Genomic DNA, 14,233 nt, shown 5'->3' with positions numbered 1-14,233 from the left:
AAAGCAATATAATCGGTGTGAAAATAGGTAGCTGCGAAGCTTTGGGAAGGGACGGATTGACAGGCTGGAGTTAATAATGAACACTCCCCAGAGACGGTCATCTGGGGTCTCGTTCCCAAGAACTTACGTATTTAGCAAAGTGGATGGATTCCACACACATGCTCGGGCACCAGCGCTCACAGGGAGGAGGCATTCTTCTAACCCCTCAGATTCTGTACAGATTGTGGTTGTATCCGTCATTAGTTGTATCTGTATGAATACTTTGATCTCTTTTTCAACTTTTAGCCATTTTATATTTTAAAACCGTTATCATCTCACCTGAGCATTAAGGGATGAAGCTTAACTTTGCCCAACCTAGCGCACGTTTCTTCTGTGGAGCTCTAAACTTTAAGATTTGCCTTCTGGGGTGCCTGGGTGGCTCACTGGGTTAATGCCTCTGCCTTCAGTTCAGATCATGATCTCAGGGTCCTGGGATCAAGCCCCGTGTCTGTCGGGCTCTCTGCTCAGCAGGGAGCCTGCTTCCCCCACTCTCTCTGCCTGCCTCTCTGCCTACTTGTGACCTCTCTTTGTCAAATAAATAAATAAAATCTTAAAAAAAAAAAAAAAAAGACTTGCCTTCTTCCCTTGAATGGGAAATGTGCCTTCAAAAACAGTTGGTCATCCTCATGAAGAAGTTTTCCTCAGAACCCATTTAGAATATGGAAGTTTTTTCTTCTCAACCAACTTTTAACTCAGTATCACAAAGAGGTTAAAATCCCACTTAAAATTATGACTGTTTTCAAAGTAGGAAATGTAGTGTTCTATTGTCCCTCTTTTGGGAATTTGGCACAGATGCCAAATTGGAAGCATGCTTATTGGGAGGTGGCAGTTAGACTTACATAGCAGGGTGAGCTGAAGGATTGATGAGTTGAGCCACACTACTTCCGAAGTCCGCCATTTGCTGAGGTGTTTCTAGGGGCAAATACAGCATTCATTCAGTTGACACAAACTGCTATTACATTGAACTATTCCTTCCAGTTATCTTGTAGTTTAAATTTCATTCTGCCATGCCTTTAGATTTTATTTGTTGAACATCTGTAATACTGATTTTTAGAGAGAGGAAATACTGAGGGGAAAAGATCCAGGAACTTTGTTCCCAGAATGAGGCTTCTGGATGATAGTGCGATAAGTCGGGTGTAAAATGTTTCCCAAAAGAGTTGTTGGCAAGGCCTTAAACATTGTTTTGAAGATATTTAACAACTATCTAATATGTAGCAACCCAAAATTCATTTTAATTTTTTTCTGGTAAACTAGTATGAGTAGACATTTATAGCATTTTTAAAAATTTTTAAAAAATTAACATCTCTCCAGGTCGATTTCAGTTTTTTAGAGGGTTCTGAAAAATGAACCATGGGTGTTCTATGTACTGAAGTTTTGTAACTTTGGAGGTGAAGTATTTGGGATATAACTAATTTAAGTACGTCATTGATTTCCATCCTCAGGAGTGGGTCACTCAGTAGCAATCCTCATGCTGTACCTTTTCTGGCTACATAAAGACCATACTTCATAGCCATAAAACAGTTATTTTCATCTTACTCTACTGCAGTTAGTGCTAAGAGCCATTTATTATAAAAGCAAAAATCCAAATGAACAGAAATATTACAAGAACAGAAGTCTTGTGTGTTTTATCTTCATCACGCATCATCCATTTTAATTAGCGAAAAGGGTGGTGAACACTGTGACAAGAGTCTAGAATTAAAATCATTAATTGATGTCAAGCTGAAGAGAGACTGTTAGCATGAATTTAGTGACAGCGGGAAAGAAATTAACCTTATTACTTTATTTAGTATATTACATTATTTTGTGTATTGTTGTCCATGCAGGTTCAAAGCAAGTTCATTATCATCTTGGAAAATACTTTTTTTTTTTTTAACAAAAAGAAAAAGTGTGGATATTTATGCTTGTACATAACAAATTGACATAAGTTCCTCACTTGTTAAAAGTCTTACAGAGTTTTTCAAGCTTTCGTTTCTTTTTTTTTTCTTTTTCTTTTTTTTTTTTTTTACATTTTAAGAATCAGGAAATCATCCATGATGATGTTGCCCATCAGCCTCCGTCACTACAGCTGTCTGCCATCATTTAGGCCTCAGAATAGTTCTCTTGTTTATAACCACGAAGGACTGTCTGACATGCTTAAAGCAATAGACATTTATTTCTTTGGCTAAGTTTTGGGCTAATCAGTTACTTCTGTGATTGCTGAGGTTTGGCCCAAGATAAATTGGGTGGATAATGCTGAACAACAACCTGACTGTTCAGAAAGACGAATGGCTCTTACATCTCAGAGATAATTTGTGACCTCAGGGTCATGATAAAAGAATAGAGGGGGTGTCCTTTTATAGCATCGACCATCTGGAACTATTAAAGGTTGAACTGCAGTGTACTCACTTTTTTTTTAAGTTTCCTTAAGAAACTGTACTATTTTTATTAAGACACCAAAAATGTTTTCTCCCCTGAGTCAAATATTTCTTTTCTAATTAAATCTTTCCAGAGAGAATGAAAATATATCATATGTAAATATAACATGTTTGTGTTCCTAAGTCCCTTTTCTCACTTTAGATTACACAAGACATATAAGCATAAAAATATGTAATAAAGAAAATCGTTTGTGTTTTCTGTTAATTTGACTGTGAATTGTCATGAAAACTCACAAAAGCCATCGTGCATTCCTGGTTTTTTAAAAATTTACTATTCAGGGCCATTTTCATGGTAGCAAGCTCATTAGCAGTAATTCCTAGAACGAACTTTAAAATGCATATTGCAGGGCGTCTGGGTTGGGTCTCTGCCTTCAGCTGGGGTCATGGTCTCAGGGTCCTGGGATTGAGTCCCTCCTCGGGCTCTCTGCTCCATGAGGAGCTTCCCCCTCTCTCTCTGCCTACTTGTGATCTCTCTCTCTCTCTGTCAGATAAATAAAAATCTTTAAAAAAAATAAATAAAACGCATATTGGTCCAAACTGGTAACCAGACTCATTCACCTATTACAGCTCTAGCCCCACTTCTGGGCCACAGGTGTGCTGGAGTTCCTTTCTGAAGTTTTCAGCACGGGGTGAGCTGGGAGGGAAAAAGGGGCACAAATAGCTTTCATGGCTTTGGGGATGAATTCATTAGTGATGACAAGATAAACGATAAAAAATATAAGTTCTTATGTTATTGGAGCTTAGGAAAAAAACCTAATGCTTTTAGAAGGCGCTATAGATGTGACTGTAATGTTTATTGGATTCAGTGATTAGTGGCAATTAGTAATAGTGTACAAATTTGGGTAGAAGAAAGCAGATGAGAGCTAGGCTTTATGAATAGTAGCTTGTGCTACGAAGCACTTCTTCCGAGCAATTGACTTGTTAGAAATTGACTTCCAAAATGAAGATGAGTTTCTGTGTAATTTGGAACAAAAGAACATTCAGTTTGGGGACCCATCAATAATATATTGGAACTATTGTGCAAGAAGTTTGGGGAGATGATTTAGGTTCATGCTTCTCTTGAGAAGAGAATGTTCATATTCTTTTTTTCTGATGGTTTCTTTTCTGAACAGGGCTGCATTTTCCAACATAAGTAAGCTGGATTTTCTTCACTTTTAGTGAACTGAGGTTCAAGTACCATAGGGCTCATTTATAAAACAATCTGTTACTCCCTTTGATTTCAGGGGGGTCTCCAAATTCAGAGATTTTGACTTTATTTCTGTTGTAGCCCTTCACATTCTACAGGTTCCCAAACTTCAAGACTTCTGCGAATGCCCAGCCACCCTGTACTTAGGTGATTCTCTGATGGCGACCACATAGAGTAGGAAAGTGGGTTGTCAGTGGAGTAATCATAATTGAGCTTCAAATTAATATCCCATTGAGTTGAAGAAAGAAGTCATTTCTCTCTCCTGTAGTTTTTCTGGCTGAATACGGAGTCAAAAAGACAATATGATGCAAAGAATAAAAAGATCTCTGAACTTTTTTGAACTTTTCATCATGAATATCCAGTATTTAGTGGTAATCAGCTTTTATAATAACATCCTTGACTGTCATAATAGCTCCTAAGTGAATAAGTAGTCTATAATAAGAAATTGAGTATAAATTTAGCTAAACTTGACATTAGAATTTGACTTGCTATTTCTCTTATGTGTATTCTCTTTGTGGGACTTATTAGAATCTAGGACCCTTCCTGATAAAAATTGCTAACTTCCCACTAGTCTGTTATGAATTAAGACAATGATTGGTCCTCAGCTCAGGAGATAGGGCACTTCTTAGAAGGTTTGGGGAATATGTGAAGCATTTTTGCTTGCCCACATGGCTGGGGACACTACTTGCTGATATGTGGCTGGAACTAGTTGTGCAGGAAGTTTTGCAACAATAGCGAATTACCCTTTCTCAGATATCACTGGACCCCTATTGAGGAGCACTAAGCTAGGCGAATTTAAGTACTTCCATTTTATAGCTGGGAAATAAAGGAAATTAGAAAAGATTGACTAGGCAGGTACAAAATTTGGGTAAGCAGGACTGGCCTCATAATGATAGGCTCAATGTAATAAGAAAACAAGGGAGAAAAGTGCACATTTTGCTTGCAGTGCTATCTGACAGTTTTCCAGCTTCCTATTTTGAAATAATTTCAGATTAGAGGAAGTTGCAAAGATGGCACAGGGAAATCTTGTATACTGTTCATCCAGTTTCCCCTAGCTGCTAAAACGTCCATGTCTATAGTACAATGTCAAAACCAGGAAATTGTCACTGCTTCCATGTGTGTACATAGTTCTGTGTCATCTGGTCACACGTATGCTTCCTGTAACCAGCACTGCAGTCAAGAAGCAGAACGATTCCTTGGCAAAGACCTTCCTCGTGCTGTTCTTTATCATCACACCCGCCCCTCTGCCCCGACTGTTGCTAAATCCCAGCAACCACTGGTCTCTTCACCTGGTCTTTAATTTTGTCATTTTGAGAACGCTATATAAATGAAACCTTATTTCGAAAGTACTTGACTTTTTGAGATGGACTTTTTCTCCCCACATAGCATAATGCCCCTGATGTCGATTCCAGCTGCTGTGTGTATCACTAATCTGTCTGTTTGTATTGCCAAGTAGTACTCTGTGATAAAGACGTACTTTGGTTTGTTTGGCTGTTCACCTGTTGTCGCATGTTTTAGTTACCTCCAGTTTTTGAGTATTTGAAACAAAGAGTCTTTGAACAATTGCATACAGGTCTTTGCATGGATGTAAGTTTCTATTTCTGTGGGATAAATGTCCAGAAGTGCAGTTGCTTGTGGTATAGTAAGTTTATGTCTAGTTTTGTGAGAAAGTACCAGACTGTTTTCCACGGTGGCTGTACCATTTTACATTCCAACAGTAATGTATGACAGGTGCAGTTTCTTTACATCCTTGTGAGCATTTGATGTTGTCACTTTTTTATTTTAACTGATTAATAGATGTGCTCATTATAGTCCTAATTTGCATCTTGTGATGTTGAACATCTTTTATGTGCTTATTATTAGTATATACTTAAATTTTTAAAATTTTATTATGTTAAATAATACTTTATAATTATATATTTTATATTATATATTAAATATATGTTTATACAATATATATTTTATTTTATAACTAAGGATGTGCCGTACAGTACATCCTTAGTTTTTGGTGTAGTGTTCCATGATTCATTGTTTGCATATAATACCCAGTGCTCCATGCAATATATGTCCTCCTTAATACCCATCACTGGACTCACCCATCCCCCCCAACCCCTCCCCTCTAAAACCCTCAGTTTGTTTCCTGTAGTCCATAGTCTCTTATGGTTGGTGGGAATGCAAGTTGGTGCAGCCATTTGGGAGACAGTGTGGAGTTTCCTCAAAAAATTGAAAATAGAGCTACCCTGTGACCCTGCAATTGCACTACTGGGCATTTACCCCAGAGATACAGATGTAGTGAAAGGAAGGGCCACGTGCACCCCAATGTTCATGGCGACAGTGTTCACAATAGCCAAACTGTGGAAGGAGCCAAGATGCCCTTCAAAAGACAAATGGATAAAGAAGATGTGGTCCATATACACAATGTAATATTTTTCAGCCATCAGAAAGGATGAATACCCACCATTTGCATCAACATGGATGGAACTGGAGGGGATTGTGCTGAGTGAAGTAAGTCAGACAGAGAACGACAATTTTCATACATTTCCCTTATATGTGGAACGTGAGGAATTGCATGGAGGACATTATGAGAAGGAAGGAAAAAATGAAGAGACAGGATCAGAGGGAGAGTATATATTTTTCAAAGAAATATTGCTTCATGTCTTTTGCTCTTCTAATTGGATTGCATTTCTTTGTCTAGTTTTAAGTATTCTTTACATATTCTGGACATGAAGTATTTGTCAGATATGTGGTTTACAAATATTTTCTCTCAGTCTGTACTTATCTTTTCACTCTATTAATAGAGTCTTTTGGAGAGGAAATGCTTTTAGTTTTGGTAATGTTCAGTTTGTATGCCTTTTCTTCATGAATGATACTCTGTATCATTTCTAGGTATTATTCTCCAAGTGTTAGGTCCTAAGGATTTTCTCCTAATGTATTATAGTATTATATTTTTACATTTAAATCTGTAATTCATTTTGGATTAATTTTGTATAAGGTATGATGTGTAAATTCAGGGTGCTTTGTTTTGTAATGTTTTTGTTTTTGGCTAGGGACATTTAATTGTTCCAGCAGTATTTGTTGAAAAGAATGCTTTATTTCATTGAATTGCTTTTGCATAATTAAAAGGAATCAGTCAACCTTACTTGCTATTTCTGGGTTTTTTCTTCTGTTCTGTTGATGTGTTTGTCCCTCAATAGATTTCACATAGTCTTGATTATCATGGCTACATTCTAAGTCTTGGAATCAGAATGGGTGTTTTTTCTCTGTTTATTATTATTTTTTACAATTGCTTAGGTATTCTATCCTTTGTCTTTCCATATAAATTTAAAAATAATCTTGTCTATGGGGCGTGTGGGTGGCTTAGTTGTTAAGTGTCTACCTTCGGCTCAGGTCATGATTCCGGAGTCCTGGGATCGAGCCCTGCATTGGGCTCCCTGCTCAATGGGAAGCCTACTTCTCCCTCTCCCACTCCCCCTGCTTGTGTTCCTTCTCTCACTGTGTCTCTCTCTGTCAAATAAATAAATAAAATCTTCAAAAAATAAAAATAAAAATAATCTTGTCTATATCTACAGGAATCTTCCTGGAATTTTTATAGGAATCATATTAAACCTGGATATCAACTTGGGGAGACATGACTTCTTTACTATGTTGAGTCTTTGTTTCATGATCACTGTAACTCTTTTCAATTTTTTAGATCTTCTGTTACTTTTCATCAGCATTGTATAGTGTTTAGCATATAAGTCTTATACATGTTTTGTTAGAATGAGAATCTCTATATGTTTATACATATCTATAAACCAACATTTAGTTTTTATCTGTGTATCTATCTGTTCCATTTTTTAGTGCTTATAAATGGCATTGTATTCTTAATTTCGGCATCCATGTTCATTGACGGCTTATATACAAAGATTTTTGGGTTTTTTGATGCTGTATGTTGTTACTTTGTTGAACTTGAGCTTTAGTTCTAGGAGACTTTTGTAGATTCCTTGGGATTTTCTATGAATGCAGACCTGCAATGACATCATTATGTCATCTACAGACAAGAATGGTTTTATTCCTTTTTTTCCGATCTGTTCTATACACCACCCATTTCTTTTCCTAGGTTCATTGCACTGTCTAGAATTTCCAGCCCTCTGGGGGAACAGCCATCCCTAGCCTTTTCCTAATCTTAAGATTCAGTCTTTCTCCATGATGTGTAATGTGTGATGTTACTTACAGGTTTTTTATAGTTTTATCAGGTTTAGGAAGTTAGTTATGCTCTATAACAGTTCTTTTTTGAGAGCTTCTGCCATGATGGGTATTGAATTTTGTCAGATGGTTTTTGCTGCATCACTTAATATGATCATGTGCTTTTTCCTCTTTAATCTGCTGATCTGTTGATAACATTGATTGATCTTTGAATACTGAACCAGCCTTGAATTCCTGCAATAAACATCACTTGGCTGTGATGTATAATCTTGCTATAGAGTGCTAAATTCTATTTGGTGATATTTTTGTTAAAGATTTTTGCTTCTCTGTTCATGAAGGATATTGGCTCAGTTTTGTTTTGCTTTTTAATTTTTATGCTGTCTTTTTCCGGCTTTTGTATCTTTTCTATATTCTTTTCAATATATGCCTATACGTCATATATGCTAGCAGTAGTTTACTTCAAATATGAATAAAGCAAAGAACTTTGCAATAAAATGTTGAACTCAGTCGAACATATTGTTTTATATTCATAAGACTTTACTTTTAAGTATGCAGCTAAATTCGTAAGTATATAGTAGAAATACTTTTCCCAACAAAAATCATTACAATTCGATTGAGGGTTGTTTAATTATTTTTAGGTAACTAAGATCAACTTAGTATATGAAGTATATCAATATTTTATAGGTTGAAAAGTCCTTTCTACCAAGTAGCTCAATAAAATCTTAGGAAATATTTAAATGATCTTCAGTAAAAGTGGTTATTTAAGCTGTGTTTCTTAGTTATAACACAGGTAAGTTTTATTTCAGAATTTGATTGGATACATGCCTTCTTGTCCTTAGTCTCAGGATTTGCTGGTTCTGTATACACATAAAATCAAAGCTGTTGTCATTAAACTGAGATCTTCTTTTGCCGTTACTAGAGAATTATGGTGTGGATTCATGTTTAGGTTTCATAATGTATTGTGAGGGTAATATATTGTATGTGTACAATAGATTTATAGTGAGTAAGATGTATACATTAGGTACCCACACATAAATTTATACATATATAGTCTCTGTGTGTGCGTGCGTGTGTGTGTGTGTGTGTGTGTGTAATTTAAAAAAAAAATCACTTCTTGCCTTAAAAAAAAAATTCATGAGTAAGACTCAGGTGGATGCCTAAAACTGTCCCTGGTGAATTTCTAAAATTAATTAATAAATGGCAATTTAAGTTAAGATGTAAATCATGACTGTGTCTTATGGACATGAACAAAAGTTATCTAAAGTTAACCATTTTGCAGAGTCCTTGACAATCTAAAATGACTATAACATCATTTATGCCATCAGTCTTCTTATAACTGCATGAAATAAAATGTATTTTACAACACATTTTGATGAATGTTTCTGTATGCAGTTCTTAGAAAAGGCATCATTTCTGTTTTTTCAATTTTGTTCTAATTTTACAGGATTCAAGCCAAAACTCGTGAATTTAGAGAGCGACAAGCTCGAGAGCGTGACTATGCTGAAATCCAAGATTTTCATCGGACATTGGGTTGTAACGATGAGTTGATGTATGGGGGCATGTCTTCCTATGAAGCTTCTATGGCTCTCAACGCCAGACCCCAGAGCCCAAGAGAAGGAGATATGATGGATGCTTTGTATGCCCAAGTGAAGAAGCCACGGCATTCCAAACCTTCATCTGTAGACAGGTAGGCTCCGGGAGCAATCAAGGTATTGCTTCCAAATCAACTTTTATACAGTTTTTGACAAGGGAGTAGATTGTTCATCAGTCCTCGTACCACAACTGCCTTTTATTAATGGCCTTTAGAAAGCTGTTGTGTCTAAAAGTATTGAGTTTATACAAATTGAAGCTTAATGGAAAGAGGAGCAGAGGTTTTGATAGCTTTTCTAATGATTCCAACATATTTCATCTTGTCCTTAAATTGGTTTTAGACTGGAAGACTAACCTTTGAGTTTGTAACTCAAATAAAAAGCAGGCTTGAAATTTTAGCTCTTTTACTTAAGCTGTATTTCCTTTTGTTGCTAACAGAGCCTCTAGTTACAGTAATTAAACAGGTGGAGATGGCCTGATTTGTTTGAATTATGAGTTACTTAAAGGGTCTCATTTTTTGGTGACATGATTTTCTATTATGGAAGAATTAGTGAATGAGATGTATAATATAGCCAGTCTGCAAATTGCTTGTTAATAGCCACAGACCAAGTTCTGATTATGTATAACAGTATAGCACAAAGGAGGGAAAGGTTGACTCTATATATTAGTGACTACGTATTTATTTCAAAATTTGACTGACTCTATGGTTATATATTTATTAGTGGCTACATATTTATTTTAAATTCTGAACTATTTTAAAAACACATTTTTCTACCTATCCATTTATATGTTCAAACACCTTTAAAGTTTAGTTCATGAGGAAAATAATTCTCATTTATTTTTATCTGCACTATATATGCATGTTATTTTCATTAACAATATACTAATCTCATCATATATTATAATGCTTTCTTATAATCATTGCTCTCTAGGGGAGCTGGCTCTGAACATTCAAAGTAGGTTTCACTTAAAAGGTGTGGTTTTCAAGCTTTGACTTGTATCAGAATCACCTGGAGGGTTTCTTCAAACACAGATTGCTTAACCCTTCCCCGAATTTTGATTCAGCAGGCAGCTGAGTCTAGCATTTGCATTTCTAACAAGTTGTTGAGTCTGAGGTTGTTCTCTGGTGCTGCACTTTACCAACCCTTGCAGGTCTAGGGATGAGATGAAATTAGTTCGTCTCTAGCACCCACCTCTGATTTGGCTGCTACATTTTGCAGGCGTTCTGTGTTTTAGTTATTTACTTCCAGCTTTGATAGAGGTTTGCAAATGTAACAGGCAACCTTCAGGCAAACCCAGAAGGAAGCATTTTATAAAGAGTAGCAAAAGGAGAAGCAGGCCTTAAGGTAAAACTGTAGTCAGATTGTTTTTCTGTTTTCTTTCTCTTTCTTTTTTCTTTCTTTCTTTCTTTCTTCTCTCTTTCCCTCTTTCTTGGCTTTAGGTTTTCTTTATTATTTTATGAAAATCTATTTGATGTTGACTGTAATGAATAAGTAATGTAAGTTAACATAGAAGGGTTATGCTTTATTTAAACCCCTTTGGTGTGGTCATCTAGAAAGTTCAAAGTGCTTGTTAACCAATATCGATGTGTCAGGACTCAAAAAATAAGGTCATTATCAGTAACAGTGACATTTTTATACTGAACTTCTTACTTGGTTTTTGCTCTACTTGTGAAAGCTTCTTGTAGAAGGTCAAATAGCACTTGAAGGCCATGACTGTCCCATCAAAAGTGTTTTTCTGGGGGGAGAAAGGACAACAGAAACGTTGGCATGGCCTTTTAGTAACTTTGGGAAGAACTGAAAAAAAATTAATGTTGTATTGATCAGTGATAAAAATATTAATCTTTCCCAGCACCTCCCACATGTAGTTTGGAAATCTAGTAGGTGGTACACGTGCTTATAGGGGCTACCAAGTCCCAGCTGACAGGAGAGATGGGAGCCCGGGGTGGGGGGGGAGGGGGTTGGTGTGTGGCGATCTCTCCAGCCCCTGAAGGCCTGAAGCAGTTGTTTCAACCCCCCCGTTGAAAAACCCAAGCCCCGCAGCAGGAGTCTCTGTCTCCCCTGACAATTTCTGCACATTTTCAAAAGGACTTAAGTGCTCAGAGCACCATCTGCTACTGGGCTCTAGCATCCCTGGCTGCCGTCTCAGCTCTGTACCAGGCTGACCCCCTACTGCAACTCAGCCTCCTCAACTAATTTCTGTCAAAAACCCACTTGGTGAGACGTTTCAGGAGAGACTTTTGTTTTGGGGATGAGTCATACCAGGCAGTGAACAGCTCAAAAATCACATCATGGATAGTGTTGTATCCAGAAGTCCCCCTCAGCCTCACTCAAGCATGGCCTAGGCAGCTGGGTACCACTGGGGACCTCAGACTCTACCCATTTGTGCCCCCAAAGGGTGATTGGACTAGAGGATTTCTAAGGTACTGCCAACTCAAGAGAGAGAGACTTTATTTTTTTCTTTGAAAAGGATCACAGGAACTTCTTAGTTTTCTGTAATTCTTGTTTTTACGGAGAATAACATGTCTACCAAACAATACATTAGTAATAGAAAAAGTTGGGTGTCATCTCACCTGTAAAGTACTTCTTTACCAACCTGTCATCGAATATGAATGTGGCATGGAAATAACAGCATCCCCTCCATTGTCTTTTCCCGTCAGAAAGTGGTGGAAAAGTGGTTCTCAGACTTGAGTGGTAATAGAGACTCTTTTTTAAAGGATAATCTCTTGATACTGCAGTATGGAATTAGATAGTTTTGATTATAATGTTACTTAAATATGTATAAAAATAAAATAGGGCTAAACTCCTTCTGTTTATAGCCATTATACAACTATAAAACCAAACATCTTTACAAATTAAATACAAACAAAACAGCAAAACCATTACATTCAAATGAGCAACATTAATTTAATGTGGCCAGTAATGTGTTTTAAAATCTAAACTCTTGCACAAATCATTAATATGGTGGTGGCTGCGCCATGGAAGGTTCATTTGAGTTTGTGTGCCTACCCTCACACGCCCAGGGCCGACTCCTTTCTCCACCCATTTTCTCTGCAAGACTTCTGTGGTTCTGCGAGCTCCCTCCCGTCTGCGGTGTCCTGGCCTCTTTACCTGTGAAGTCCAACTTGCTTCGGGTATCAGTAACTTGAGGCAGTGAAAATGCCATTTCTGGGTGCCTTCGTATTTGGAAACTTAAATTCAGACAGAGATGCCTTATATTGAGATATAATCATTCAGATGAAAACAGAAAAAGCTTGCCACTCCTCAGAATGTGTCACCTGGGACATCTGGGTGGCTCAGTGGGTTAAAGCCTCTGCCTTCAGCTCAGATCATGATCCCAGTGTCCTGGGATCAAGCCCCTCTTTGCTCGGCGGGGAGCCTGCTTCCCCCTCTCCCTCTCTGCCTACTTGTGATCTCTATCAAATAAATAAATAAACTCTTAAAAAATGTGTTTCCTGTACAAAGAATATACCCAATAAAGAAACTCCCATCAGTTAATTAAATTTCACCAAGATTTGTAATTGGTGAACTGGTACAACTTTATGATTCAGATTTCTGGACTTCACGGGAGTGTAGGTAGTCAGTGGACAATCTGAAGTATAGCCTGCGTCTGTTTCTGGGGTTTTTCACTGTTCACTGAGAAAGCGGCATTCGGAATTTCATCGCTTAATCATTTTGATTGATCGTATAGTTGGAAATGTGCATCTGTTAGCCCCACACGGAAATACCCAGGGTTAATTTGTTAACTGCTGTGAATTTGATGTCAAAATAGGATACTTTTTCCGTTTGCACAGATTATTTGTAAAATGCTTTCCTTTTTTTTCTTTTTTCTTTTTTTTTTACAGGGTAACTTCCTACTGTATTTTCATCCCAATTTAGTTTGATTGACAAATGATCTCTTATCCGACTGTCTGTGTTGGTCACAGTGCCATCGTTACTACTCTCCATTAATGCCCTTGGTAATATTTTAACTTCTCATTTTGGGTTGATGCTAACGAGAAGCCAACCCTACCCTTCTGTTTAATGTGAATAACAAGGCTTAAGCTCACAAAAATATGGGCGCACGTACATTTTATCCTGATTAGAACCAGAGACCTCAAAGATTTAGCTATGTAAATGATTCATAATCCTATACTTCTTTGGCAAGATTGTATTTCCTGCTTGATGATTATATCTTTGGCTGGCTAGATATGTGAGAGGTTGATACGGTGCTCTCTGATGTATTTCTTCCTACCGTGGAAGACATCCCAGCTGCCTACCCAATAGCTTTTCTCTCCTTTCTCCTCACTTAATAGTATCCCAGTTTTGTTCAGGCTGGCAAGGTGCCCAGATAAAAATTCAATTTCCCAGGCTCCTTTGCAGTGAAAGGTGCTTATGTGACATCATTCTGACTAATGAGTCAGAAGCAGATCTGGATAGAACTTTTTCTGTAAAGCTAGTTTTTTTCTGATGGGAAAAAATGGAGCCAACTCAGCTTTTTCCCTTTGCCATTTCCCCTCCTTCCTGTCTAGAACTTTGGTAGGTACTCCAAGGTGGGGTTTATCTAACAGTCTTGAAGATGAAGGCTACATGGAGGAAGAGGGAAGGGGCCCATTCCCTTGGACAGCGAAGGGCTCTAACTCCGTCATGCCCACCCTCTTTGCGACCTGTGCAACTGAGTCTCTTACTTGTTTAGGTTACTCTCCATCATTTCTGTTCCATGGAGCCAAATAGCGTTTGGAGCCTAGGAAATTATGCACACAAGAGCCCAAAGGGAATAATCATCCTTAGATCAAGACTGTCTGAAGAACTATCCCCTGGTCAAATCATGTCCACAGTAT

The 14,233-nt window shown here is 37.4% G+C and overlaps 1 protein-coding gene across 14 annotated transcripts in view; it reads left to right on the top strand.

Annotated features, from left to right (window-relative positions):
* The window catches only part of PARD3 (par-3 family cell polarity regulator), a 649,759-nt gene that overhangs the window by 486,114 nt on the left and 149,412 nt on the right, over positions 1-14,233 (top strand). For all 14 annotated transcript variants that reach the window (XM_032837827.1, XM_032837836.1, XM_032837840.1 and 11 more), the window contains one exon: positions 9,269-9,511. In XM_032837827.1, the coding sequence (XP_032693718.1) occupies positions 9,269-9,511 (243 nt within the window). The remainder of the gene's footprint in view (positions 1-9,268; positions 9,512-14,233) is intronic.

The sequence above is a fragment of the Lontra canadensis genome, unplaced genomic scaffold, assembly GCF_010015895.1.
Source record: "Lontra canadensis isolate GAN:19392208 unplaced genomic scaffold, GSC_riverotter_1.0 scaffold100, whole genome shotgun sequence".
Lineage (NCBI taxonomy): Eukaryota > Metazoa > Chordata > Mammalia > Carnivora > Mustelidae > Lontra > Lontra canadensis.
Note: the sequence above shows the minus strand (reverse complement) of the source record. Positions and strands in the feature narration are given on the sequence as shown.